Below are 24558 nucleotides of genomic sequence, written 5' to 3'. Positions count from 1 at the left end.
TTTGGGTTTTAGGTATGTTGTTGGCAAATCAAGACACAGAGCTCACACAGGATCACAGCGGGAGGAAAGCGGCGAGTCGCAATTCCAGGGGTCGTTGTGGCGGGCCACCCTGTCCAGAGAGGCATGGATGCCAATCTGGGGTCTCTCGACCGTGGTTGTGTTTCTGTGTGAACAGCCGCTGACTTCTGACTATCAATCAATCAATTCTGACTGTCGCTGCTGTCTGACCCTTCTCGACTGTCTGTGCTTGTGCGTCTTGGGTCCGGTTGAGAGAGAGAGAGATTTTTAGCAATACCTTAAAGAGAGGTTACAGGCGTGTAAGGTCCAATACCAAACAACTCTAACACTCACACGTTTGTTTGTCCGGTTGTGCTTTTATTTACGTGAACAGCCAGTGCGGCCTCCGAGCGAGTCGGCGTTTGCGCGCGCGAGAAGGAAGGTGTTTGCTCCTGCGCGTTGCGTGACTGTCACTGTGCGATTTCGGGCCCGGGGTTGTGCTTTTTGCGTGAACACGCCGACCGGGACATCGAACAAGTGTGAAGTGCAAGTGAGTGAAGATGAGGGCGGAGTGCATGGAGCATTGCACAATGTTCACCGAGGACCGAGACGACTCTGTCGAGCCTGAGCTCGGCCTCGCCCTCGGGCAGGGGCCGTGTAACGCTGTAAAACCTTCCTGGGTCTGTCTCTCACACGCTCACTGGCTTATTGCAATCAAAGAGCGAGTCAAAAGTGAAAAGACCTCCCATTGGCATTGTGCATTGCAATGGGAGGTCTTTTGACTCGCTCTTTCACTTGATATGCATGTGTACTGGACGCGTCCACACCCTCCGAGCTCCGTCTCCAACATTCGCGATCCCTCTTTTACATACATAAACAAATTCTGGGCAGACGTGCACCGCACGGTGTAGTCTCCGGCAATATCTTGGGAGATCCTCACACATCATGTCGCGCCTCCCGCTAGCACCCGCTCCGCGGGCGAGAGCGACTCCAGCGACGTTTGCGCAACCCGCGCCCGGTACCACGCGACGACAGCAGGGTGGGCGCCCACGGTCTTCCGAACCGCCTGGAGGCGCGGGAAGGGGTCGCATGCTGTGGGAGGGACACCAAAGTAGACGCCGCCGACCAGCCTGCCGAGCGCGGTGAACGTCAGGATGCTCGCGACGTCGAGCTCGTCGCCCACCGCGTGGCCGCCTACGCCGTGCGCTGCGACGAACTTTTCGAGCCTCGCAAGGAAGTCGTACACCGACCCACCCTCCGGCACTGCGGCTCGGCGCGCGGCCTCCTGCTCCTCCTTCGGGAGGCCCTGGCCGACGCTGGTCACGATCGCGCCGAGGTCCTCGAGTGCGTCCATCAGCTCGTCCGCTCGCTGCGCCGCGAGCGGGTCGGCCGGGTACAGGCCGGCATGCCTGCCGACGAAGCGCAAGATGCTCCGCGCCTGAGCAAGCTCCGACCCGTCGGCGAGCTCCAGCACAGGGGCGGTGGCCCACGGAGTCGTGTGCTTCACCTTGCCCCACTCCGGAAAGGGAATGCGCTTGTCCTCAAAGTCGACGCCGCCAATGGCCAAGGAGAGGCGAATCGCTTCTGCCCGACCTGGGATTCCAAAGTAGGAAAGCTTGCAGCCAGACAGGACCGAGGCCGGCGCGGCAGCGGCGTGCTGCATCCTGGCGCCGCCGCTGCGCAAGGCGAAGCTACGCACCGTGTGTTGTGCTCGTTGCACGGCCGGCGCTCCCAAAGGCGTTGGTGGCACCAGCAAGCAGGCGACGAGTGGTGGCAGCGAAGGCAGCATGCTCGAGATTGCCTTTGGGTTGTGCTCGATTGTGCGCCCACGGCGAAAAAGAGAAACTTCGCTCGCGATGCCACGACAGCGAATCTACCCTTATAAGTCTCTCGTGTCCGCGCCGACGCTCTTGGTTTAACCGTAGAACGTCCCAGCCGAAATCCGCCCGCCGACGATCGATCAGTCCATGTGCCTATCACAGTAGCCCGAGGACGGGGGGGGGGCGGGCCTCACCCGGGGCTCACCGGGGCCCGGCCGTCCCCGCCCCCTCCCTCACCTGCCCCACCCCGGGGCCTCACTCGCGATGCGCTGTCCCGGGGGGGTAGCTCGCTGCCCGACCCAGCCAGGGCGCAGGGGCACCACGGGCGGGCCACAGCCCACGCGCACGCGGCCCCGTACCTACGCCTACCGGCTACCGCGCGCCCCCGGCCCACCAGCGCCACGCCTAAAAGATTAAGAATTCTACCCCCTGAAAGGCGCGCTCCGGACGAAAGAGCAAAGCTGAATGGGCGGGTCGGGTGCCGCCGGGGTGGCGGGTGGGTGGGGGGGGGTGGGGGCACCCGGGGCGCCTCACTCTGAGGAGCTCCGCCCCGCCCCTGCCCCTCTCTGCCCCGGGGGTGGGGCCTCACCCGCAGCCGGCGCGTCCCGGGGTGGGGTCTCGGGGTGAGTCCCGGGTGAGGCCCGCCCCCCCCCCGTCCTCGGGCTACTGTGATAAGCACACCACAATCGTCGGCCCGCAGCGACCCGCAGCGATGGATGCCGCCGCCCCCCCGGCCCCTGCGGCTGACGCGCCGATGCACGACCGGCCTCCGTCGGATGGCTCTCCGGCCTCTCCGGCCGCTGACGCGGCCGCCCATGCTGCTGCCGATCCGGTCCCTCTCACGCTCAGCGATATCCGCACAAGCTACGACAACTTCGAGGTCGCCGGCTTTGGCCAGGTGCAGAAACCAACCTGCTTGCCTCCATGTTCACGCTTCGCGCCCCTTCCCCCCCTCTGACGCCGCCGTATGACCGTAGGTGAGGGGCACGACTACCCGCCTGGAAGGCGCTCTCATCAGCAAGTCACCCAGGCACCAACTCCTGGGCGTTTACGCTTGACTACGAAACCATGCAGTGGATGCAGCTCGATCAAAACGGCGACGCCAACAGCTGGTCCCTGGGCGAGTTCCTCGCCCAGGATGAGGTGCGAGTCATGATGCTCGACCCAGCGTGCACCAAGTCGCTCACATTCCGTGAGTTCGTCAACGGGCCGAACACACTCTCCAAGTCGACTGCGATCTCGAACTCCGACAACTGGACCGGTGCACCAGAGGACGATGGCTCCCTCGACGACATCCCTTCATCGACGGATGCCTTCACCGCCGCCGGCCCTGGGCCATCCAGCGCGGCCTCCGACGGCCTGCACGTGATCGAGCGGGTACAGAAACGGTGGCTGCCGCAGCTCACACCCTAATCGATCTGCCTTAGGCACGGAGCCAACGGAGCCATCGCGCATGCCCGCATCGCGTGCGGCTCCGAGGTCTCCCGCCGAGACCGGCTCGGCGCGGCGCGTGGCCGCACGCCGCCGTTGAAATGGCGAGATAGGACCGAGGGGAGAGCGCTGGCCACATCGAGCGAGCGCTGACGTGTAAGGTGTCTGTGCTGCTCCGGTGTGTGTGGGATTCTGCCTCCCCCCCCATCTGTGCGGCGAGTTGTTTGCGGCGCGATGCCCGATCGTGCGCGATAGCCTCCCATTGTGCGTGGTGTGTCGGTTGTCGGGGTCGTCCGGAGCGTGTGGCGGCGCCGTTGCATGCAGCGACTGCTCCACGTGCCACGACTGCTTTGACTGACGTGACTGACTGATGAGTGCCACGAACTGCTTTGACTGACGTGACTGACTGATGAGTGCCACGAACTGCTTTGACTGACGTGACTGACTGATGAGTGCCACGAACTGCTTTGACTGACGTGACTGACTGATGAGACATGAGTGCTGATGGAGAGAGAGAGAGAGATTTTTAGCAATTGTGTTCTGATGGATGATCTCCGACAACCCAAAACCAAAATGCAAATGAGTGGCCCACTTTGGCGTGCAGATCCTGCGTCTCTCACTGCCCGAACAACAGAGACGGGTACCGCCGCAGGTCCCACACTAGTGTGGGGACTATGATCCGTACGGGGCCCGCTCAAAAAGAATTTTACCCTCAAGCGTCCCGCCGCCCGCATGCGAGACCTGCTCTTGACGCGGCCGTAATGCTCGAGTCGGCTGGCAGGCTGCCGCCCTTCACGGCCTTCGGCACTGACCTCGAGGCCGAGGGCGCCCTGGCTCGGGTCGCGTCGCAGCTCGCCTACCAGCGCGAGCTCATTATCGTCTGCAGTGACGCCGCGCCGACTGCCTCCGCGTCGAATGCTCTCAACACGGTGCTGCAGTTGCGTGCGCTCGGCCTGCACCACGTGCTCTTCCTCTCCGACTCGCCTGCGTCCTGCCTCTCCATGCGCGGCGCGCTGCCCGACATCGCCTGCGTCTGGTCGTCGCGTCTGCCAAAGACGATGCCGGCCAACCCGGGCCTGTGCGCCAAGATGTACTGGGGGTACGCCTTCTACTTTTACGACCTGCGCAAGCACTATGCGGCGCGGCTCGCCATCGAGTTTGGCGTCAACGTGCTGCAGACAGACACCGACGTCGTGTGGCTGTCCAACCCGTACCCGACTCTCAAGGGCATCTATCGAGGCGTCCAGCTCGTCTCGATGTCGGACACGCCGCTCGTCAACGCGGGCGTCTTCTACGCGCAGGACGTGAGGCCGGGCGACGGCGCCGCCTGGGTGCTGCGCGAGCTCTCCCGCCGCCTCCACCTCTTCATCACCAACTCGAGCGCAGTCAAGCAGTATGTGCCGTGGGCGCAGCCGCCGTACTTTGCAAACATCGACGAGCAGACGCTCATGAACGATGTGAGAGACGGCCTCCGGCCGGCCGGGCGCGACGGCGGGGCGCGGTGGCTTGACCCGCCGCCGCCGCGCCGCAGGTGCTCCGCTCCTCGATCGCAAACGTCACCAGCTACGCGCAGGCGCCGTGAGCGGGCGGCGGCGGCGGCGAGGAGGCTGCACGCCGCGACACGTCCGCGACACGTCCGCGACGCGTCCCGCAGGCGACGGCGCACTGGGAGGTGAAGAAGGGGGCGACGGGCACGCGCAAGAACCGCACCTTCCGGCGCCGGCGGCCCGCCCCCGCGCGGTCGTGCGACGAGCGTCGGTGACGCTGTCGGCCGTCGGAGTGGCGTAGGTGGAAGGAGACGGCAGAGTACGCGCTGCTCAACTTTCTGGGCAAGGAGGTGCCTCGCCGCAAGGTGCGGGCGAAGCTCAACGCGACCGCGCGCGTGGGTGAGTTGTGCGGCGCGCCGCGCCTCAACGGGCTCAGCAAGTACCCCCTCCACGAGGTGCCGGCTCCCGGCTCCCGGCACCTCGGCAGCACCTTCGGCAGCACCTCGGCTGCACCTCGGCAGCACCTCGGCAGCACCTTCGGCAGCACCTCGGCAGCACCTCGGCAGCACCTCGGCAGCACCTCGGCTGCACCTCGGCAGCACCTCGGAGGCACCTCGGAGGCACCTCGGAGGCACCTCCGGCGATGAAGTGGGAGAACGCGTCGCCCCCTCCACGAGGTTGGCTCGCCGAGGCCGGCCCGCGCATGGCTCTCGATCGCGCCGCTCTGGCTCTTCATGCCCTTCCCGAGCTCCTTCTCCGCGCGCGAGATCCGCACGTGCGAGCGGAACGGGACGATGGGCGTCGACGGCGCAGGCGCCGCGCCAAGCCTGTCTGGTGGAGGCCCGAGGGCCACTGAGAGGGTTCGCGGGCCACCTCCCTCCCGCGCCCGCGTGCTCACTCCCGCGTGTGCCGCGCGCGGGGTGGCAGGCGGCGCCCCGTTTGTGATGGGTCACATGGCGGGCATCCGCACCGGCGCCTGCCGACGCCGCGCCTATCCTCCGGGCGAGAGAGGGTGCGACGTCGCACCAGATGCTCCGAGAGTAGGCGCCTGGTCTCGCCGCGCCATCCTGCGGGCGCACGGCTGGTGGGAGGCTGGCGCCGACCGCCTCCTCTCCGCCTACTACGGCTGGGCCAACCGCACCTCGCGCCTTGCGGTCGCCGAGCCGGCGGGAGAGGTGCGGAACGGCAGCTGCGCCGCGCCGCTCGAGTCAGGCGAGGCGGAGAGAGAGAGAGAGCAGCTGTGGGGGGAGAGCCGCCACGGGAAGAGCCGCCGCGAGCGTGCTGCGCGCGGCAGGGCATGTCCATGACACGCCCACGACACGTCCATGACACGTCGAGCGGACCCCGCCCCCGCAGGTCCGCTCAAGCAGCTCGACTTGCTCGTCGGCAACCTCATCCTCATCAGCCACGCGCTCGGACGTGTGCCCGTCGTCCCGCAGGAGCGGCGCCCGAGATGCGCACGAGATGCGCACGAGATGCGCACGAGATATGCGCCCGAGATATGCGCCGCGATACGCCCGCGATACGCCGCGATACGCCGAGGCGTGCCGTGCCGAGGCGCGAGGCCGAGTGTCCGCGCAGGTTGGCTGCGCCGGCCTGCACAAGCCAGGGCAGACCATCGGCCACCGCGTGCGTCCCTTCACGAGGCGAGGCGGCGCGCACCGCGCCCTCCTCGGCACTTGCGGCTGGATGCCGCCTCGCGCCTGCTACCGCCTCCACTACAGCACCGCGGCCGAGCTCGTCGACGCCAAGGGCTCGCACGCCGCCCAGCTGCCGCGCTGCTCCTCGTCCGACAGCCGGCCGGCCGCGTCGCCGCAGGCCGGGCCGGCGGCAGGCTCGACCGGCCCGCTGGGCAGCTTCCTGTCTGGAATCGCGGGGCTGCTCGGGCGTGCGCCCGTGGCAGGAGGGCGTCGGTTGGAGGAGGAGGTTCCGACGCTGTCGCAGCTGACGCGGCTCCGCGACGCCGCCTCGGACGACCTCGCCCGAGCGAGGGCGCAGCTCCGGGCCGCGCAGAACGGCCCGGAGCGGAGGCAGCAGAGGCACCACGAGCATGTGGAGGGGGGAGGGCCACCGGAGGGGCACCCGCACCACCCGCACCACCCGCACCACCCGCATCACAACGCCGAGGCGTGCGGCACCGCGGGGAGGATCCTCGCGCACTCGCTGGGCTCGAGCCTGCCGATCAGCCACGCAAACGCGTCCGAGGCGCGCCCCCCCTCCCGGCTTGCGAGGCCGCCCACCCGCGCCCTCTGCCCCCCCCTCGCCCTCCCGGAGCCGCCTCTCGCCTCTCCAGGCGCACGTCCTCCGCCGCCGGCTGCGTGAGGCGGCCTGCGACGGCGGCGGCGTGCTGCACCTGCTGCCGCCGCCCTCGGACGAGCGGGAGGAGCTGCTGGCGCTCCTCCGCTCGACGGCGCTCCTGCGCCACCCCGTGCGGCAGCTGCCGCCGCTGCTCGCCAACGTGCGGAGCGCGCTCGGCGTGCCGGCCTCGTGGGGCAATGCGGAGCGGCAGCGGGACGAGTACGTGGCGGAGTGCGTCGAGGCGCTCTACGGCCACCAGGTCGATGCAGCCAAGGCCGAGGAGAGGAAGCTGTCCAAGCCGAAGCGGCCTGTTCTGGGGAGAGCTTTTGTGAAACGGACCCCCTCCCCCTGACGCCCCCCCCCCCCCCCCCTGCGATGGCCGTGTGGTGACCCGAGCGGGCGAGTCGCAGAGGGTGACTATCCATCTGACTTCTAGTCACTTCAGATCCTTTCCCCAGCATTGTCGATTGTGAGCGTTGTGTGGGTGCTTGTCGCGTCGGCTTGTTCCTTGTAGTGGTGGCGTGTGGCGTGGGCCGCATGGATGTGATGTTTAGCGGATGTGTGTGTGGAGAGCCTTCCAAACGACGGTGACGCGAAAAACACAAAAAAGTCTAAAGTGAAAAGACAAGAGAAACAAAGATACTAGATGCTATTGCTATCGTCATAGAATATCTCGACGCAAACTGATGTGTTGCTCCCCTACCCTTAGAGTTCCGCGGAGTATCCTACATTAGCCAACGTCGGCCCGCGCCGAACATCTGCGTCAGGTGAGAGCCGCGCCCACCGCAAGAGAGAAACTAGCCACGATCATCGGCAGCTGGCGCTCGGCGGCGAGCATGGACTGCTTCGCCGTGGGCGGGATGGTCCTCTCGATCAGCAGCTGCAAAAGGTAGGCGACCGTGAGCGTGATAAACGCCAGGTGGGTTGAGATGAGGCCGGTTGCGATGGCAGAAGTGGTCGTCGTTCCGAAGAGGGCAATGCCTATGGCCAGGACTGCGATCCACGGCGGCAGATCGTGCTGGATCGCCGCAGCCTGCTGAAGGCCGCCGATGAAGGCGATGATCACGCTCGCGTGGCATATCAGCAGTGGCTCGCAAATCGGTCGGAGGTCGTCTGAGACGAGCGGCAAAAGCGGCAGCAGACAGAACGGCACCGTGCCAATGCGAAGGAGCGCGGCAGACGCGGCTCGCGCGGTCACAGCCGGTTGAGACGCGTCCTGCATGGACACCTCAGCGCCTGGCCGTGACCGCTGCTGAGGCATGCGCTGATGTAAGGCCGCCTGCGCGCCTTGCGACAGCAGGAGTAGCACCAGCGTGGTCATCGTGGTCGTCATGCTGCGCACGGAGCCGGGGCCCGGTTCTTCGCAGCGTCTCGAAAAAAGATAGTATATCGGTAAGGGTCCGCCCGCAGGCGCATTTTGTATACCGAGGCGGTGCCCGGTGCCGAAAGATTGAGTAATTTTGCGTCGTCCTGTATGTGCTCTCTGGCCTCCGTCTTCTCTTGCATCGTGTGGGCAGACGGCTGGCATCCTCACCATCCTCTCCGTGGCCTAACTAGTAAGTTTGTCAGTCACAGCGAGAATTGTCGTGTGCCATGACAGTAACAGAGATCAGACGTTTAGCACGATTCGCCCACAACGCACAAGAACATCACTCAACACCACCTCGCCACCGCACCTCGCAGAACCGCAGCCGGCCAAACACGTCCCATTCCGCTCGAGCGAGCTCCATGCCCAGGTCGGGCCGCGCGTCGCGCAGCCACGCCTCGATCAGGGGCGGGTGGGACGGGTCCACCTCGAGCCACACCGCGCGCGGACCGCCTTGCCGCAGCAGCCGCGGCGCCGCCAGCAGCACTTCCCGCACGACGTCGAGGCCATCGTCGCCGCCGCAGAGCGCGCGCTCGTCCTCGTGGCCTGCCACCTCGGGCTCGAGCTGCTCGTAGTCGGCCCGAGGGATGTACGGCGGGTTGCTCACCTGCCACGGACGGAGTCCGGATGTGGTGGAGAGGTCGGAAAAGGGGTGTGATGGCGTGGCTGAGCCAGGCGTGCGTGCGTGCGTGCGTGCGTGCGTGCGTGCGTGCGTGCGTGCGTGCGTGCGTGCGTGTGTGTGTGTGTGTGTGTGTGTGTGTGTGTGTGTGTGTGTGTGTGTGTGTGTGTGTGTGTGTGTGTGTGTGTGTGTGTGTGTGTGTGCGTGCGTGCGTGTGTGTGTGTGTGTGTGTGCGCGTGTGTGCTTTGGAGGTGTTGCGCGCGCAGCGGCGCACCACGACGTCGAAGCGCTGGTCGGATGGGCGCCACGCCGCCACCCCGCCGTCGACAGCGGCTGCCGAATACCGGTCGTCCAGCCCGCACAGCTCCGCGTTGCGTGCCGCGAGCGCAGCCGCGCTAGCGCTGACGTCGATCCCGACGCAGCGGGCGGCGGGCAGCCTGCTGAGGAGCGCGAGGCCGATGGCGCCGGTGCCGCAGCCGACGTCGAGGAAGGCGGCCGCGTCGCCGTGCGCCTGCGCCACCAGCTCTACCAGCCCCTCCGTCTCCGGCCGCGGGATGAGCACCGGCGGCCGCACCTCGAGCGTGAGGTCCATGAAGTCCCAATCGCCGAGGATGTACTGGACGGGCTCGCGCGCGAGCCGGCGCGCGCACATGCGCTCAAAGGCGGCGCGCGACTCGGCGTCGAGCTCCTCCTCCCCGTGGATCGATAGCGCCGCACGGCTCGTGCCGAGGCCGGCGCAGCGGGCGAGCAGATGCTCTGCGGAGAGCGCGGGCTCTGGCACTCCTCCAGAGGCGAAGGCGCTCGTGGCCGTCTGCAGCGCTGCGCCAATGGTGCGAGACGAGCTAGGCAGGCGGAAGGCGGAGGAGGCGGTGGCAAGCGAGAGGAGGCGGGCCAAGCCGAGCGAGTGTGGTGCTGCCGGCGCCATATGTCGACACAACAACCTAAAAGTGCGGAGTGAAAAAGAAAGAAGAGGCCGCACTCTCTCACATGACAAGCGATCCCACGTGTGGTGGCGGCGTGCCGTCCTCCCATCCCTCCCTTGGGTTGTCTGTTTTCTTTCTTTCTTTAAGCGATCCCACGATTGCGAATGTGGGGACTACATGATTACACGAAGGGTGGAGGGGCCCGTCTGCAGAGCTAGGCGGCGCGGGCACCCCCCACTGGGGCCGAGGACAAGAAGCCGTTTGTCGCTTGCTTGTTCTTTTGCTTGTTGATCCAGTCGATACGCTCCTTGCACGCCTGCTTGTTGATGTTTTCGGCGTCGCCCGCCACCGCCGCCTTGGAGATCTGCTGGCTGCGTGTGGTGGACGACGAAGGAGGAGGCGCTCGCGCGCCGACGCGCGACGCCGCCCCGTACACCGTCCGGTCCGTGTTGGTGCCCGCCGCCTCCTTGGCGAACACGTGGAGGAACTGCTTGGTGGGCGGCGCAATGCCTCCCAAAGTTTCCACGAGCACCAGCCGCGTTATGGCCTTCTTGACCCACTTCGCGTCGTAGTACTGCGCCCCCATCCACTTCCAGCCCGTATCCGTCTTGACCCACCCCTTTCCATACGCGTGGTCGAAAAGAAAAGCAAAACAAAATTCGCCGCCTCCTGCCTGGGCATTTTCCTTTTTTGCCGGGACGCGTCACGCACGGGTCGCACGACGCGGCCGGGATCGAGGGCGCCACCAGAGCAAGTTGACCCGACTGCCTGACGCCATCTTTAGCCTTGTTGGTCTCATCAACCCATCATGCAAGCGCTCTTCTCCCTCGCAGTAGTGACGTCGTTCGTCGACGTGCACGGTGTAGCTGCCGCCTTCGATGGCGCAGCCGATCCCAGCATGGCTCCTTCCACCGAGCACCAGCGACACGCGAGCGACACGAGGACTTTTCTCGCCGACCACGGCCTTGAGTGCTGCATCGATCCCATCATGCGCAACCCGAGCTTTCTAGCCGGCGGCGCGGGCGTGGACTCGCCAGACGATGTGCGCTTCCTCTCTGACGAGCAGATAGCAAAGCTTCCCATTCCCGAGGTCAAGAGAACCATCCTGATGGCGCTGGCGAGCGAGGCTCGGGAGCGCCGCCGTGCCACGAGGGCGCAGGAGGGCAGGCAGGGAGAGCGAGTCAGCATGATCTTCGCCTCGCTCGAAACCATGCTACGCGGATTCATGCTCGGAGCCGGCCTGAGCTTCATCTACGAGACGCTGCTGCTAAACCGGGATTTTTATCAAGCCGAGGCTGACCTCGCCCCGCGAGTCAAGCGCGCCGCCTTCCGTTCGCTTGTCCTGGGCGGCGCGACCGCACTTGCGATGCACGGCTCGGCCATTGTCATTCCCCACTGGATGCGGCACGTGTGGCTTGCGTGACTGAGATAACGCAGTCGAGGCGGCCAGAGAAAAGTGGTGAGAGATCGCATCTGAGAGGATCGCGTGCGGCTGCGGGGGCGCATCCGCGCGGGTGCGCGGCTTACACTTGCAGTGTGTTCTGCCCCCAGGAAGCTTGAGAGACGCGCGAACGCGGATTCCTGGAGAGTTCTCCCCTCGTCACGGCGTCACGGGCGTCACGGCTCACGCTTTGCCGGATGCGGGATGCCGCGAGAAAGGAATCAAGAAAACACGCGTCGTGGAAAGACGCGGTACAGATCGTATACTACCTTAACTCTTATCCTTTTTTCATTGAGGTATAATGTCATATTGACGTCTCATTAAATAAGCGACGCGACCTCCAATGCGCGGCGACAGCCCGCAGCCCCACAGACCGCCCGCGTTGCGCTTTCCGTCTCCGGCTCCCCCCCACTCTCATACTGTCTAGCACGAGCGCCGCACAGCGGCCCCCGCTCCAGCGCGCTCAGGGAGACCCACCCTGCTGCTCCTCTGCCTCCCCGCGCTTTGCTGGTCGCGGCCTCGCCCTTACGCAGTTGATGTCGCACCTTTGGGGCGTCGGAGGCCGAAGTGAGGGAGGTGCGGGCCACGACGACGGGTACAGGCCGTTTGTCTTACAGACAGTGCGCACAGTACTGCGTGCGGCATGCGCGGGCTCGACGTGAGGCAGGCGACTGTCGCGGGGTGAGCTGCGGGCGGTGGGGGTGGAGGCTTGCGGCCAAGAGCGGCGCTGCGGGGACACGAGCGGGGAAAGGAGGCGGGCAGAGGGCGCTGCAAAGGGGCGCACGCGAACGGGGTGGTAAAGTCGAGGACGTACTGGTGCTTGGCCGGCTCCTGCGGGCAGCAGGGCGCGAGGGGGACTCTTCGCGCGCGGCTTTCGTAACAAACCTCTCTCCCCGACGCCGAGCAGCGACTCGGCTGCATCTCGGCTGCATCTCGGCTGCTAACCGCCCCGCATCTCGGCCTGCATCTCGGCTCGCATCTCGGCTCGCATCTCGCCTCGACGCCGAGCAGCGTGTGCTCGTTCTTCCGTCCGCACCGCACGCGCAGAGCCGCGCTTCGTGCGCCCGAGCCGTTGACGTACGTCTGGGTGTACGTGGCGCCGGTGCCGAGCTTGTCGGCGGCGGGGTCGTACTTGCCGAGCAGGAACTCTGTCGTCACCTTTCGGCCCTCGAGGTGGTACTGCCGCACCTGCTTGGTGGGGCAGACCTCGTACGTCCAGTAGTCCTTAGAGTGCTGGAAGCAGCGCCGGCCGAGCTTGTCGAGCAGCCGCAGCGGAGCCAGCTCGAGGTCAGGCGCCACGGGCACCTCCTCCACGCCCCCGCTCGCACCAACAGACGCCGCCGCGGCCGGAGAGGCGGCGGCGGAGGCGGCGGCGGAGGAGGCGGCGGCGGAGGCGGCGGCGGCGGAGGAACCGCGAGTCGCCTTGCCTCCTGTGTCGGCGTCGGCGCCAGCGGCGGCGGCGGCGGCGGCGCACATGGCGGCTGAGCGGAGCGTGATGAGGTAGCTCCGTGCAGCCGGCTCCGCCACCGAGATGACTCCGTCCTCGTCGCGTCGGTTTCCGGCGCAGATGTGCTGCACGGTCGATGAGCGGCCGTCTGCGCCGCTCACGTACTTCTGAATGAAGCGCTGCGAGCTCTCGATGTACTTGTCCGCGGCGGGGTTGTGCGTTCCGAGCGAGAACTCGGTCCTCACCTTGGCGGCGCCCGAGAGAGCGTTCTCCGCGTGGTACTGCCGCACCGAGTTGCCGGGGCACACCTCGTACGTCCAGTACCCCGAGCGCATAAAGAAGCAGGTACCGGAGAGCGCGCCGAGCGCGTCGCGCACGCGCTCGGTCGCCGTCGACGATGGGGAGACGGCCGCCGCCGCCGCGGAGCTCTCGCCTGCCTTTGCGCCGGCCGGGACGAGCTGTGCAGCCTGAGGAAATTCGTTGTACACGGTGCCCGAGCTGTCCAGTTCGCGGAAGAGGCTGGCGCCGTAGAAGCAGTGGTACTCCCAGCCAAAAGGAACATCCGCCAAGGTTGCTAACGCGGCGGCGCCCAACATCGTGCGATTGTGTGTGCAAAAAGAAATTTGCTCCGGGACTTGTGGGACCCTGTCGTGTGGGTGAACCCTGCCCAGCCCCCCTCCGTGTCGCGATGCGCTCCCCACTCCCTTTCCCCTGTGTCCCTGATCGTCCTTACAAGATCCTGCTCGTGCAGGTGGGGACCCTGTCCTTCTCCCACCCCTCGTTTGGCTTGCCCGTTTTATTTATTGCTCGTATGCCACGTCGCCGCCTGTGTTTGGGTTTCTATGTTTGCGATTTGGAATTTGGTATTTGTCCAACTCTTTGTTTATTATTTATTTAAGATCGCAAGGGCGGGGACCTGTTGCGGTGTTTGCTGGTTCTTTTTTACCCTAACCCACCTCACAGTAGAGAGGTGTCCGTTTTTATTTATTCCATCCCTACAAAGAACAGTCGCCGACCATCCCTACAAAGAACCCTGCACATACACCGACAATTTCTGCTCCTTTTTACCCATCAGCCATCTCCTAGCAGAGGTGCCCGTTTTATTTATTCTTGCACCTCCTTGCTCTCCTATGTGCTATGTGCCACGTGGCTGTGTGTGTTTGGGTTTCTATGTTTGCGATTTGGATTTTGGATTTTCTACTGCACTTTGTTTATTTATTTCTCAGTACTCATCTTCTTCTCTGTTTGACCGTTTTATTTGTTCAACCAGTAGGAGGCCCGCGCCTGCCCCCGTGCCGCCGGGTGCAACCTGTCCTATCCCTGTCGTGTGGGTGAACCCTGCCCAGCCCCCCTCCGTGTCGCGATGCGCTCCCCGCTCCCGTTCCCCTGTGTCCCTGATCGTCCTTACAAGATCCTGCTCGTGCAGGTGGGGACCCTGTCCTTCTCCCTTCTCCCACCCCTCGTTTGGCGTGCCCGTTTTATTTATCCAGCCCCCCTCCGTGTCGCGATGCGCTCCCCGCTCCCGTTCCCCTGTGTCCCTGATCGTCCTTACAAGATCCTGCTCGTGTGCAGGTGGGGACCCTGTCCTTCTCCCACCCCTCGTTTGGCGTGCGCGTTTTATTTATTCCCTGTGTGGTGGCGGCGTGCCGTTCTCCCATCCCTCCCTTGGGTTGTGTGTTCTCTTTCTTTCTTTCTGGCGGCGTGCCGTCCTCCCATCCCTCCCTTGGGTTGTCCGTTTTCTTTCTTTCTTTTTTTTACCAGGGGTTTTAGGTACTACATGTATATTGTTGGCAAGGTCGTTGTCTGCTCTATTTATTCTAAGCTGCTTATGTGGCACCGCAGAGGCTCCCTTGGGGATGCTTGAGGCCACCCCAACCACTCACGAAGCCTTACGTGGGCGTATTCAAATCTACTTTTATGGTTTACCTACATTATGCGAGTAGTATTCGCGCGCAAGAAGCGTCGCTACACAGAGCCTACCCGCCCCCCACCGGGCCGAAGAGCCAGCCCTATCCGCGCGGCGATGCGCCCTGCCCCGTCGCTTTTGCAAAATCCTGCAAAGGTGGGGACGTGTCTGTCCTCGACCCAGCCCTAGCTTGGGATGTCCGTTATATTTCTCGCTCGTGCGTCCTTGTGCTTGGAACTTGGCTAACCTCCTTTCACCTCCTGCTCTCCTATGCCACGTGGCTGTGTGTGTTTGGGTTTCTATGTTTGCGATTTGGATTTTGGATTTTCTGCTGCACTTTGTTTATTTCTGCAGCTTGAAGGGATCGTCTTTGTATGGCCCCCACCCAAACTTCCCCTTCTTCTCGAGCGGCATCTGGACCTCCGCCTGCGAGCGGCCATGGAGCGCCGTGGCGTACAGCTCCGTGTTAGCTCGCAGCTCCCTGCATCCGCCCTTCTCCACATCGCCGGTCATCATGCCGATGCAGAACTCAATCCACGCCTCCACCGCAAACACACGCGGAAGCCCGGTGACCGCATCAACAATGATCTCCAGCTTGGCGAGGCCGTTTTCCATCACCACCTTGCAGAAGGACGGATACCCCTGCTTTTGAAGCCACGCATCGAAGCCCAGCACCCGCTTCTCGTACTGCGCGCTCACCCGCTGCTGCCGCTCCTATAAAGACAACCACACGTGTGAGCCTAAGGGAGCGGCGTGCTCTGCCCGCACCGCCGCACCATCACGCGCCTTGCCTTCGAAGCTGCCTGCCTGGAGCCACACCTGGAACTTGCCGTGGTGCTCGGCGTCGTTTGTGTAGTCCTTGCGTTGCGGCATCGATGCGACCGACAAAGAGCCCGCTGGGGTCTCCCTTGCGATTGCCTCGGTGCCCCGCCAGCGTGCTTTTGTCATCATGCTGTCGTGCCTCTCCGCAGCCGCCGCGCTACCGCGGCCTCCGCCGCAGAAGGTGGCCCGCGCCTTCGCGAATCCCGTCTTGCGGCTTTTGCCGGATGCCCACCGCTTGGCCTCATTGCGGGGGCGGCCACCGGGCCGTGCCGTGGCCGCCCCCGTAGCTCGCGAAGCTGCGAACCGGGCTGCGTCCACTGCGCCGCGCCAGCGCGCCGCGACCGTCGGCCCCCGGACTCGGTTCTGCGGCCTGCGCCGGAGAGTTGGCGGTCGTGCGCTGGGTGGTGATCGTCATCTGTCTGCTCTGCTGTGCTTCTCGCTCGTGCGTCCTTGGACTTGTGCTGACCTCCTTTCACCTCCTGCTCTCCTATGAGGGTGTTCGGGTTTGGGTGTTTTCAGTGCGTTTCAAGCGAGCCAGCCTGTGGCAGAACACTTCGCTTCGCGCTGCAGCGCTTGGGCCACCGCCCTGGCCATGTATGAGCTTTTGCCGGCCACGGCGGCTACCAAGAGGATGGGCCCGGGCTCTGGCGCCGCGAGCACGGTGCCACCTCGACGAGAGCAGGCCTGAAGCCGCCCGGCGCTCGCCGCGCTGCCCACGCCAGAGACTGGCTTGCTGCCGCACCACCTCTCGTGACTGTACTAGGCGGGACGGAGGTCGACACTGGTCAGCACCGCGGCTGGTGACGCCGCGAGGCGCCCGCCAACTCTCGGCGACGGCGAGACGATGCAAGATGTGCAGCTCTCGGCAGACGTCGAGGCGCTCGAGCTGCGGTGCAACGAGCCGCTCCGCTCCCGTACGACCCGCTTGTACAGTGACAAGTGGCACGGTTCGCTCCCGTCTACACGCTCGACTTCCTCACCAGGGTGCGCCGCTTGCGCGCACGCACACCTTTTGCCCGCCGCACACGCGCACCCTGCCACAGACACGTCGATGTCGCGCACTGCTCAGGTGGGGCAGACGTTCCCAGGCTCGACGCCTGAAAGTGTTGTCCTATCATCCGCGCTCGTCGGCGACTCGACCGACTTCCCCAGCGAGAGTGTTGCGAGCAACAGGGTCGCCTCGGCGGCTTGAGCTGCGCAGCGACAGATCACTCCTCACCAGGCAAGCTGCGGCCCGGACGGCCGCGTCTCGTAGTTGCACACCCGTGGCGACTACGTTCCCGCGGCGGTGACAATGTCCCGTGTTGACGACGGGAGACACTGGTGTCACGCGCCGGCTTGCTTGCGGCTCGGCGCGCGCGCCGCCGCGCGTGGCGGCGGCCGCGTGAGGCGTTGCACACCCTCGTTCGGGCGTGTGTCGTGGCTGTGTTATGTGTGTTGGTCCTTGCACGCAGATTTTGTCTTTTTATGAATGTTTGCTACTCGCGTACTCGCGGGGAATGATCACTGGCAGGCAAAAAAATAAAGAACCGACGTCCGTCCCCTTTGACCTTTCGCGCGAACTCCAGTCTCCACGCGCATCACGGCCGCTGATATCCAGCGAGATCTCGGCTGCTCTCCATGGGATGGGGTTCAGGTGCGGGCAAGGGCAAGATCCTTGCCCCCGCTGCCGGCGACCTGGTTCACGTCAGCGCCCACAACCCGTTTGACGGCAAGATGGTGCTTACCGACATCTCGGGCCTCGCACACAGGGCGTCGAAGAAGCAGCCGAAGCAGGTGGCGCAGGAGGGAATCTCGCAGCGTCAGCAGCAGTATGTGACGCAGCACCTCCAGGGCGTCTATGCTTTGGGTGGCAAAGTGTGTCTCGTCCTTGATGGCCGTGCGTACCCACCAAAGAAGAAGGAGCGCGAGAGGCGGCGCGGGACAAGCCAGCAGGCAGTCGATGAGGCGCTGGCAAAGGAGGCGAGGAACGAGGACGCCTCCAAGGAGTGGAAGACTGCTGCACGACCCGCCGAGCCATTCTGGGCGTGGCTGATGCAGGAGTGCATCGACAAGGACATGCCCTTCATCGTTGCACCGTACGACGAGGCTGACGGCGAGGAGAGCGGCGGTGGGCTAGACGCGCTCGCAGCTGCAGCGGCGGCGCAAGCCCAAGCTGAGGCGGACGAGGCAGCGGAGGAAGCTGCGGCCGCAGAGGCGGAGGCTGCTGCCGAGGTGGAGGCGGAGGCGGAGGCGTCGCCGGCGCCGGCGGCAGCGGGTCCGTCCGGTGTCTCGAGCCCACGGCCGGTGCCCCGTCCACCCCGCTCATTCGAGTCGCCACCGCAGCTGGGCACGCCCTCGAATGCGGTTCCAACTCCTGGCAGCATCGACACACTCAATCGGAGCCAGGGCAAGAGCAAGCAGCGGCGCAAGTCGCGAGGAGGACGGGAGCGGGGTGGACGTGGCGGACGTGGCGGACGTGGCCCAGTCGCCCAACTAGACATGACTAATGAGTAAAAAAGGGAGTCACAAAATGAGAAACACATACACCTCACACACCCGACGGCGGCTTGAGCACTGCGCAGTTGAGGTTGTGGAAGCCGATGGTCCACCACCACACGTAGTTGAGCAGGGGCTTGTCCTCCTCCTTCACGACGTCGCCGAGCATCTTCCACGCCTTCATGCCAGAGAAGGGCACCTCCACCACGTAGCGGCAGCACGTCACGCCACGGTTGCGGATGCCCTGGTCGATGGTGAAGCGCGGCGCCTTTCTGAGGAAGCAAGGAGTTATCACCTCGTTGAGGTGCGGCAGGTGGACGCGCAGCTTCGAGACACCCTTGTCGTACATGACTGAGAACTTCGCCGGCATGCGCTCAAAGGCCGGGATGCACGCCTTGCACGCCTCGTGCTCGGAGGAGCGGCCCATGAAAAGGTCGGTCGCGATGATGATCTGGCCATTCGGCGTGCACCACGTGAGCCCCATCGCCGCCGAGTGCTTCGACTTGTCCGAACGGAGGAGGTTGGACGTCATGATGCTCTCGCGTGAGGTCTCGGTCATGATGTCGGTGCAGTCTCCGATGGCAACCACGGTGTCGAGGCCGCACTCCTTGAAGGACTTGGGCAGCAGGTCGAGCACCGTCTGGTAGTCCTTGGGCTCGATGACGAGGTTCTCCTTCGCAAAGCGGCCGAGGCGACGGATCCACCGCGAAGAGTCTACGCTCATTCGCGGGGCAAGGAGGCCAAAGAAAGAGGCGAGCTCGTCGATATCTTTATATCCCCGCATTCGCCACAGGGCCGCTAGGAACTGGAAGCGCGGGTGCAGCGCCGCCTGCCCCTCCTCCCTCGCTCGCCGCACGCCATCCGTCCTCTCGACCCACCGGTACACCATCTCGTACACCTTCATGGCCTCGTCCCACGAGTCGAAGCCAAACATCTTCTTGAACAGCCTCGAGCGCTCTGGAAGAGCAAAGTACTCGGGTCGCAAGTTAGCAAAGGAGAGCTGCTCGCGCAGAGGCCATGCGCGAGGAGGGTTGAGCGGGTTTGCATCGGCAGAGTACTCGAGCCCGGCTTGCGACGCACGAGAGACGAGGTAGTCACGGAGATGCCTCGAAGATCTTCCACCCCTGTCGGGCATCTCTACCGGTAGCGGCTCCTCAATCCTCAGCTCGACATCGACGTGCATAAACCCGCCAGGCACAGTCGAGGGTGGAGGGATGACCATCAATGTCTTCGCCATCGAGTGCCGGACCTGTCCAGCTGGCACCTCAAAGATGATTGGCTGCTGCGGTGGCTGCCAATCCTCGGGCACAGGCACCCGCAGTCGCACGGTCTTTGAGGACACGGTCGGGGCGGGAGGTGGTCCTGCAGGCGCGCTCGAGTCTGGCCCAGCACCCTCGCCCTCACCCTCGCCCTCCTCCTCCGCCGCCGCCTTGAGCTCGCGCGTTTGGCGCTGCAGGCGCCTCACCTCGGTCCTCAACTTCTTGACAAGTTCGGAGCGCTCTGTGGTGGTGGCGAAAAGCTTACGCAGGCGGGAGAGACGCCACACCTCCTCATCCCCGTCGAGGTCGCGCGTGGAGTCATCACTGTCGACTGTGGCACGCCACCGTCTGAGAGGAGCAGAGCCAGGCGGCCGCCTCGGCTGCACAGCAGGCGGCGGAGCGGGACCCGTGACTGTCGCGTCGACAAAGAACTCGTCGCCCTCAAGCAGCACCTTTGCCCCAATGATGCGCTCCGCGGGTAGCTCGGGCCGGTGCGTACCGCACAGCTTGTTCTGTTTCTGGGGCAGCGGACGTGGATTCCCGTCTTTTGTGAAGCTGAGGCCCATCTCGTGCTCCATGATGTACGCGGCATCCTCCACACGGGAAGCAGGGATGCTCTCAAGGCCTACGGTGCACTCGCAACCGGCCACCCAGCACTTGTCTTGGCCGGGCTTCAAACTCTGGCGCCGCTTCCTCCCGGCGCCGCCGAGGGCTCGGCGGGCTGCCTGAGCGTAGGAATAGGTGAGACTCGGCTCGTTGGCGTCATCACCGTCGAGGCCGATCCCTTCGGCGGCTGCGGCGGCGGCACCGGCCTGGAGAAGGCCCTGCATGGAGAGCAGCCGAGATCTCGCTGGCTTTCAGCGCGCCGTGATGCGGGTGGGTTCGCGCGAAACGTTCAAAGGACGGACGTCGCTTCTTTTTTGCGTCTCCCAGTGATCATTCCCCACGAGTACGCGAGTAGCAAACTATTAAAAAGACAAAATCTGGGGGCAAGGACCAAACACACATAACACAGCCACGACACACGCCCGAACGAGGGTGTGCAACGCCTCACGCGGCCGCCACGCGCGGCGGCGCGCGCGCCGAGCCGCAAGCAAGCCGGCGCGTGACACCAGTGTCTCCCGTCGTCAACACGGGACATTGTCACCGCCGCGGGAACGTAGTCGCCACGGGTGTGCAACTACGAGACGCGGCCGTCCGGGCCGCAGCTTGCCTGGTGAGGAGTGATCTGTCGCTGCGCAGCTCAAGCCGCCGAGGCGACCCTGTTGCTCGCAACACTCTCGCTGGGGAAGTCGGTCGAGTCGCCGACGAGCGCGGATGATAGGACAACACTCCCAGGCGTCGAGCCTGGGAACGTCTGCCCCACCTGAGCAGTGCGCGACATCGACGTGTCTGTGGCAGGGTGCGCGTGTGCGGCGGGCAATAGGTGTGCGTGCGCGCAAGCGGCGCACCCTGGTGAGGAAGTCGAGCGTGTAGACGGGAGCGAACCGTGCCACTTGTCACTGTACAAGCGGGTCGTACGGGAGCGGAGCGGCTCGTTGCACCGCAGCTCGAGCGCCTCGACGTCTGCCGAGAGCTGCACATCTTGCACCGTCTCACCGTCGCCGAGAGTTGGCGGGCGCCTCGCGGCGTCACCAGCCGCGGTGCTGACCAGTGTCGACCTCCGTCCCGCCTAGTACAGTCACGAGAGGTGGTGCGGCAGCAAGCCAGTCTCTGGCGTGGGCAGCGCGGCGAGCGCCGGGCGGCTTCAGGGCCTACTCACGTCGAGGTGGCACCGTGCTCGCGGCGCCAGAGCCCGGGCCCATCCTCTTGGTAGCCGCCGTGGCCGGCAAAAGCTCGCTCACGGCCAGGGCGGTGGCCCAAGCGCTGCAGCGCGAAGCGAAGTGTTCTGCCACAGGCTGGCTCGCTTGAAACGCACTGAAAACACCCAAACCCGAACCTACTCATGCCACGTGGCTGTGTGTGTTTGGGTTTCTATGTTTGCGATTTGGATTTTGGATTTTCCATTGCACTTTGTTTATTTATTTATTCTTTTCCCTCGCACAAAAAACATCACCTTAAAATCCCTGTGTGGTGGCGGCTTGGGCTGTCTGTTTTCTTTCTTTCTTTCTTTCTTTCTTTCTTTCGGCGCGATGGACGCACGACGCACTCCTTTTTTACCAGTACAAAGAAGTGACACGTTTGACACGCGGTCGTCTGTGCTTGTTGATGCCATGACTCGTCGCTTCAATGTCGGCGACTACGGCGGCGGCGATGAGCCAGCGGCGAAGGGCGCGTTGCTCTCGTGGCGTGATGATCCGGATGAGACTCTCTCTGATTGGCGCATCGAGGTCAACGTGCCGGACGCCGCCCGGAACAGCAAGACGTATCATGTCCACAAGGTCGTGATTGCAGGCGGCCCGCGCAAGAGTGACTATTTCGTGCGACAGTGCCGCGGCAATGGCGCTTCGCGCCTCGCAGAGGCAGCGCGTGGCGAGAGCAAGCTGGACCTGGATGCCGAGGCTGCGGAGGCGATGCCCGCTTTCCTCGATTATGTGTACACGGGTGAGCTGCAAGCGACCAAAGAAAACGCTTGCGCGCTGTTCCACCTGGCCGAGTATACGGCGAACCCCTCGCTCCATGCTGAGGTGAAGCTGTATCTCGAGGAGAGTCTCGACTACACGTGCGCTCCGACGTACATCGCGCACGCTCATCTCTTCTCGCAGGACAAGCTGATAGACGCTGCGGTGGAGGCTGCCGCCGAACAACTCCAGCTGTACGCGGACCACGTCTTTTTGCCTGGAGATCATCGTTTCGACCCGGCTACGGCCGATAACTTCAGCGGCTGCCCGGAGCTCCACGATCTGTTTGCTCTGCACCACACGCTCTTCGCTCGTGTGGTCACATCGGACCACAGACCGGAGGCCGACCACGGGGGCTACTACCACGGCGGGGGCTACTACCACCAGAGGCACGGGGGAGCTGGTGTGTCGTGGTGTGTCGTGCGGCTTGTCGCAGACTACTGCACCCGGCGCGCGGACGATATTGACGCGAGCTTCCTGGAGGCCGTCGTCGACGAGTCGTTCCTGGACAACCTCGGCAGTGACGTCGCAATGCCGCTGCTCGAGGCGGCGATGAAGCATCCCGGCAGCGACGCCAGCACAAAGCTGCGAGACAGGTGTATCCAAAAGGCGGGCGAGGACTGGAAGAAAACGCTGCTGCCGCTGGCACAGAAGGAGAAGCGGCGGCGGGAGGAGCAGGCTGCGGCGGAGGAAGCAGCAGCGGCACGCTCGCGAAAGAAGAAGGCCGCGAAGCGCACAGCTCCGCCGGCTGCATCATCGTCCGAGACGGTGCCTGCCATGCCGCTCGGGCCCGGACTGCCCGCAGATATGCAGCTCAAGCTTCTGGGCAACATGCTGCTGCATCAGGGCGGCGAGGACCCTTTCGACTAGCCCTTTGACGCTACGAGTACGACACACGTTCGTCTCTGCGTATGGGGTGTCAGTGGCTGTCTCGGCGAATGCAGAGGGTGCACGAAAGCGATAGCGACGGCAGCGATGAGAGACTTGACCCATGTATCATGTACACTGCAGTGTGGTTGTGCGCCGCGTCGCGGGCGCGCCTTATATCGATCAACCATTAGGACCCTGCGACTACCTCTTACGACTAGCCTATTATATCAATACATAAATACGGCGCCGCGCGTTCGTTTCTTTGCTCAGATGCACTAGCCCCAGCCGTCGGGGGGGTGTTGCCGGCGCTGGTAGATGATCTCTCGGAGAAGAGCTGGAGGGACCTTGGCGCCGGGGTCACGAGGAACTTGCAAGTCCAGTCGTGGCCGAGGCGGCGACGGGCGCGGTGCAGAGGTGGATCCGGCTCAATGATGAGGCTACGGCGCGCATAATGAAGAGAGAGGAACACATCGAGTGGCTGAGGAAGCTCTTCACTGGGCGGAAAGAAGCTCGGCCGGCCTTGAGGGAGTCGCAGAGGAGGGATAACGCAGGCAACGCAGGGACGGTCCAACAGCCAGTGGGACGAACGAGGGCCGCGACGGCAGCTCAAGCGGGAGGGAGCGGAGACAGTGGGCAGAGAGCGAAGTGGGTGAGACTGATGATGCTCCTTCGACTTAGGGAGCGGTTCAGATGCTGGGCGGGCTTCAGGCTGGTGCTCACGCGAAAAGGAATCGACGCGATGTGCAAAAAATAAAATATTCTTAGCTTCAAGCCCCCCTCCGAGACTAGGGACAGAACCCAGAGATACATACGTCAAAGGGACTGCGCCTCGCCCCCACTTGCCCTGACTGCACAGGATAGCATGCCCCGATAACGGCGACACATAGTGGGGGACACTGCGCAAGGAGGGGGTGCGAAAGCTCATTGGGGTGCTAGGTGGGACCATGAGGGGGGGTGGGCGGGGTCCTGTGGGGGTGAAATGTTGCGCGGCGAATTCGAACCTACCCCCTCGCCGCGCCGATCCTCACGCGGAGGGTAAAACCCTGTGGGACAAAACCCCCCCGCGGTCGGCTGTCTTCAGAGTGGACCCCCCCCTCCCCAGCCTCCCCTGTGCATCTCGCACCCCCCCCCGCTCCCCATCGGTGACTCGCGAAGGACACGGACACTCGGGGTGAGGGGGGGTCCCCCAGAGAGGGGGCTTTGGGGCATTGTTGGGTTGATCGCTCGTGCCGATCTCGGGTCGATCTCGGGTCGATCTCGGATCGATCTCGGGTCGATCTCGGGTCGATCTCGGGTCGATCTCGGGTCATCTCGGGTCATGCATCTAGAAAAGAAAAAAATGGGGCGAGGATGAGGCGAGATGAGGCGAGGTGTGAGGCGAGGTGGGGGGCGAGATGAGGCGAGATGAGGCGAGATGAGGCGAGATGAGGCGAGATGAGGCGAGGTGAGGCGAGATGAGGCGAGGTGAGGCGATATGAGGCGAGGTGAGGCGAGATGAGGCGAGGTGTGAGGCGAGATGAGGGTTGAGGCGAGGTGAGGCGAGATGAGGCGAGGTGAGGCGAGATGAGGCGAGGTGAGGCGAGATGAAGCGAGGTGAGGCGAGATGAAGCGAGGTGAGGCGAGATGAGGCGAGATGAGGCGAGACTAGGAGGCGAGATGAAGCGGGATGTTGTGTGGCTGCTTGTGCTGCCAAGCAGGCAGCACAAGCAGCCATACAAGTGAGCTTTTGGGTTGTGTGGCTGCTTGTGCTGCCTGCTTGTCAGCCCCGAGCGCTGCCGGCGAGCCCGCGTGAAGTAGCTGACGTAGTCTCCGCGCATCTCGCGTGCTGCGGCC

At 64.4% G+C, this 24558-nt stretch overlaps 9 protein-coding genes across 9 annotated transcripts; 4 read left to right on the top strand and 5 right to left on the bottom strand.

Annotated features, from left to right (window-relative positions):
- Positions 1-940: 940 nt before the first annotated feature.
- On the bottom strand, positions 941-1660 carry EMIHUDRAFT_108521 (hypothetical protein; the record flags this gene model as incomplete). The annotated part of the gene is made up of 1 exon (XM_005792687.1): positions 941-1660. The coding sequence occupies one exon, from the start codon at positions 1658-1660 to the stop codon at positions 941-943; it is 720 nt and encodes a 239-aa protein (XP_005792744.1).
- Positions 1661-7796: 6136 nt separating this feature from the next.
- On the bottom strand, positions 7797-8354 carry EMIHUDRAFT_222740 (hypothetical protein; the record flags this gene model as incomplete). The annotated part of the gene is made up of 1 exon (XM_005792686.1): positions 7797-8354. One exon carries the CDS (start codon positions 8352-8354, stop codon positions 7797-7799), a length of 558 nt encoding a protein of 185 aa, XP_005792743.1.
- Positions 8355-8580: 226 nt separating this feature from the next.
- Positions 8581-9676, bottom strand: EMIHUDRAFT_417358 (HemK methyltransferase family member 1). Its single transcript, XM_005792685.1, has 2 exons — positions 9293-9676; positions 8581-9006 (listed from the first exon to the last, which is right to left on the bottom strand). The coding sequence occupies exons 1-2, from the start codon at positions 9668-9670 to the stop codon at positions 8683-8685; spliced, it is 702 nt and encodes a 233-aa protein (XP_005792742.1). The 5' UTR covers positions 9671-9676; the 3' UTR covers positions 8581-8682.
- Positions 9677-10692: 1016 nt separating this feature from the next.
- On the top strand, positions 10693-11654 carry EMIHUDRAFT_439646 (hypothetical protein). The gene has a single exon (XM_005792684.1). It carries the CDS (start codon positions 10750-10752, stop codon positions 11362-11364), a length of 615 nt encoding a protein of 204 aa, XP_005792741.1. The 5' UTR covers positions 10693-10749; the 3' UTR covers positions 11365-11654.
- A 191-nt stretch (positions 11655-11845) lies between these two features.
- EMIHUDRAFT_222736 (hypothetical protein) lies at positions 11846-13425 on the bottom strand (the record flags this gene model as incomplete). Its single annotated transcript, XM_005792683.1, has 4 exons — positions 11846-11927; positions 12167-12213; positions 12424-12687; positions 12910-13425. 4 exons carry the CDS (start codon positions 13423-13425, stop codon positions 11846-11848), a joined length of 909 nt encoding a protein of 302 aa, XP_005792740.1.
- Positions 13426-16149: 2724 nt separating this feature from the next.
- EMIHUDRAFT_454244 (hypothetical protein) lies at positions 16150-17048 on the top strand (the record flags this gene model as incomplete). The annotated part of the gene is made up of 3 exons (XM_005792682.1): positions 16150-16218; positions 16321-16541; positions 16627-17048. 3 exons carry the CDS (start codon positions 16150-16152, stop codon positions 16847-16849), a joined length of 513 nt encoding a protein of 170 aa, XP_005792739.1. The 3' UTR covers positions 16850-17048.
- A 129-nt stretch (positions 17049-17177) lies between these two features.
- Positions 17178-18036, top strand: EMIHUDRAFT_222732 (hypothetical protein; the record flags this gene model as incomplete). Its single annotated transcript, XM_005792681.1, has 2 exons — positions 17178-17635; positions 17946-18036. 2 exons carry the CDS (start codon positions 17178-17180, stop codon positions 18034-18036), a joined length of 549 nt encoding a protein of 182 aa, XP_005792738.1.
- A 2206-nt stretch (positions 18037-20242) lies between these two features.
- EMIHUDRAFT_454243 (hypothetical protein) lies at positions 20243-21099 on the bottom strand (the record flags this gene model as incomplete). The annotated part of the gene is made up of 3 exons (XM_005792680.1): positions 20243-20660; positions 20746-20966; positions 21070-21099. The coding sequence occupies 3 exons, from the start codon at positions 21097-21099 to the stop codon at positions 20438-20440; spliced, it is 474 nt and encodes a 157-aa protein (XP_005792737.1). The 3' UTR covers positions 20243-20437.
- A 408-nt stretch (positions 21100-21507) lies between these two features.
- On the top strand, positions 21508-22725 carry EMIHUDRAFT_222729 (hypothetical protein; the record flags this gene model as incomplete). The annotated part of the gene is made up of 1 exon (XM_005792679.1): positions 21508-22725. One exon carries the CDS (start codon positions 21508-21510, stop codon positions 22723-22725), a length of 1218 nt encoding a protein of 405 aa, XP_005792736.1.
- Between the last annotated feature and the right edge of the window lie 1833 nt (positions 22726-24558).

This window comes from Emiliania huxleyi (genome assembly GCF_000372725.1).
Source record: "Emiliania huxleyi CCMP1516 unplaced genomic scaffold EMIHUscaffold_105, whole genome shotgun sequence".
In the NCBI taxonomy this organism is placed as follows: Eukaryota; Haptophyta; order Isochrysidales; family Noelaerhabdaceae; genus Emiliania; species Emiliania huxleyi.
The sequence above is the reverse complement of the archived record's forward strand: the minus strand, read 5'-3'. Positions and strand labels throughout refer to the sequence as shown.